Genomic DNA, 2,884 nt, shown 5'->3' with positions numbered 1-2,884 from the left:
GACTCTTTATTATTATTATTATTATTATTATTATTATTATTATTATTATTATTTATTTATTTTCTTCGTATTAGTTTTGCATCACTTAAATTTCTTACAATAGAAAGAACATTTTGAATTCGAATTTAGGATTCCAAATTTTTGGTTACCAAACATTGCAAACGAAGTAAAAAAGTTCAGTATTTGAAATCCGAAGAACAACTCTGAAATGCTTTACTTTTTACCGAATTTTGTCAAAGAGTTAAGATGTATATGAAAAATTAAAGTAGATTTCCATACAAGTGCATAAGAAGATGTCATTTAGTTGAGAAAATTGGTGAATGGTAAACATTTCGTATATAAGGGGTAGAGAGAATAGTTGGCAAATGTATGGTGCAATTGAGTGAAAACTACAAATTATATACAATTCGGAACATGGGCCTCAGACGGTCGTCCCTATCGCCCACCCTCTGGGACGAGCTTAAATGTATGGTTTACAGTATAACAATGTATATTTATTTCGTTAAATTAAACTTTGTACGATATTCTAATAAACAATGTATGTCCATGGTTCCAGTGACATATGACAACTCACCATTTTAATGTTTTATTCACGATTGTATTAAATAAATTTTGGTTTTGTAATTATTTGATTGACAAGGAATATGCAAACAGTTACTAAACCATTTTGATCATTTATCGTTTGACATTTGCAGAAATGTCCATTTTTATTTATTGTTAATGCTTACTGACAATGATTATTCTAAATATTTTTTCATTTTTGTAATTACTTGTTGAAAAAGGAATATGCAAACACCATTCCTTTGCTTCTTTTCCTATAAAGCACACACACAATTACAAACACTACTGATCATATCATCACACAGAAGATGTCTTGAATTGAAAGTCCCGCCTTTTTCTTGATTCATCACTACCATCCAAATGGCCGAACCCAAGGTCAAAAACGGCAATACAATGTTCTTTTTAGTTATGATAATTTCGTCAATTGATCAAAAAGAATTCTTTACATTTTCCGTTTATTAAATTGAACACAGAAAGTGGTCTATGGAGTGGGAGTACATGACGACAAATGTAAAAGGAAGGCTATGAAGGCAATTTCAAGCCTTGAAGGTGAGTTTCGTGCCTTCAGTTTCTTAAAATACACTTTGGTACCTTCATATTTGTTTGAGTTTCTTAATTCAAAAATATATTTATATAATTTAGGGATTCAATCCATAGATATGAACATGAAAGACAAGAAACTGACAATTGTGGGCGTTGTTAATCCGGTATGTGGCTACAAGAAACTAACAAAGGTTTGCCACACAGAAATTTTAATCGTTGAGCCAGCTAAAAAACAAACGGTTGAAACCAAATCTAAACAAAATGAACCAAAGTTTCAGGTTCAATATAATCCTTGTACATCACATGGTTACTATGTTACTATCGAGGAAAATCCCAATCGTTGTGTTATTTCGTGACTAGTCGTTTTGAATTGGGAAGTATATTTTATATCGGAGTTGTCTAAATAAAGTGGAAAAAAAATGTACTTAAACGTTATGTATAGATTGTTTGTGTTTTAATGTGTGTGAAGTAACCATAAGTTAAAAGAGAACATTGTTATGGGAATTTCAGATAACTTTACTTTTGTTCATTGACAACAATTTGTTGATTCAAACTAAAGATTTACCGAACGTTAAGGTTAAGGGGAGTGATAACACTCCTAACACCTTGTCACGTCATAATTTTTAGTGTCATCTCATTTTTTACCATTTAACACCTAATCTTAGCATTTGATAGGGAGTAGTAACACTCCTAGCATTTCATTTTTTTTCTTTATCTAATTTAATTAAATTATTTTATTTTAATATATTTTGCACACAAATATTAAACACATTTTATTTTTTTTAAACCACAAACAATTAATATAATTTAAACTATATTGGAGTAAAAATGAGATTTATTAATAAAAAAAGGTTAGTAGAAAGTTGAGTTTTTATTAAATTGGGGAAAAATCGGATTTATTAATAAAAAAGAGGGGGGCTGATCGAATTTTATTGAATTGTAAATCGACTTTGAAGAATTTCCATCGATCACAAACAAAGAGTTTCTCTCTCTCCTCTCATTAAAATTTTGAAGAGCTTATATTATCTTCCCCCCTAGCGAGTGCTAAGGGGTGGTATGCATTTGGAGTTAGCAAGTTTAGCAACCCTGTTAACATCTCCACTCCTCTTAGCCTATGTGAACCAATAGAGTAACAAAAGTGTGCATGAGACACAATCCATGGATAATCAACATGAACATACGTAACATGATTATATAAAGAAAAAAAAATTGTACCTCATGTGATCACAATTTTAAGCTCCTTGACATGGGAAATGTTTAGTATAAGTATCTCTTCTTACACTTCTCCATGCCTTTTCTCTTGATGTCCACCCATTGTATAATCTAAGTTGGCTTTGATTAAAGAAGACACATTTACCAACAAAAGCTTCGACAAGAACAAGAACATAATACCTTAGATTGTTAGTGACAAAATATTAGGAGCCTTGATTGCAATATGATCCATGGAACACCAAATTCTTTAGCACTCTTTGAAGTAATATGCAACCCCCTGTAACTATAACAACATTCTAATACCAACGTTTCCAATAGAGGAATCCCCAATAATATGTTTTCAACTAAATCTTCATATATTTTCACAAAGCACATACACAAATTCCTTAGATTTTTCCAGTTAACCGCCCTAATTGGATTCAATATAATTGTGCCTATTGCTACATATGTAAAATATGTGTTGATTAAGAAAAAAACTTACAGCATAACGAACTCAAATGATGATTTGTGTTTCAAATCGATTATCACATCTGGTAGACAACACGAATTTCTTGAGCTTAAGATCGCA

At 30.9% G+C, this 2,884-nt stretch overlaps 1 protein-coding gene across 1 annotated transcript; it reads left to right on the top strand.

Moving 5' to 3' along the window:
- Positions 1-857: 857 nt before the first annotated feature.
- On the top strand, positions 858-1,571 carry LOC145033392 (heavy metal-associated isoprenylated plant protein 39-like). The gene is made up of 3 exons (XM_078982026.1): positions 858-936; positions 1,035-1,110; positions 1,204-1,571. The coding sequence occupies exons 1-3, from the start codon at positions 922-924 to the stop codon at positions 1,458-1,460; spliced, it is 348 nt and encodes a 115-aa protein (XP_078838152.1). The 5' UTR covers positions 858-921; the 3' UTR covers positions 1,461-1,571.
- Positions 1,572-2,884: the final 1,313 nt, after the last annotated feature.

The sequence above is a fragment of the Lactuca saligna genome, chromosome 3 (assembly GCF_052625555.1).
Source record: "Lactuca saligna cultivar CGN05327 chromosome 3, ASM5262555v1, whole genome shotgun sequence".
Lineage (NCBI taxonomy): Eukaryota > Viridiplantae > Streptophyta > Magnoliopsida > Asterales > Asteraceae > Lactuca > Lactuca saligna.
The sequence above is the reverse complement of the archived record's forward strand: the minus strand, read 5'-3'. Positions and strand labels throughout refer to the sequence as shown.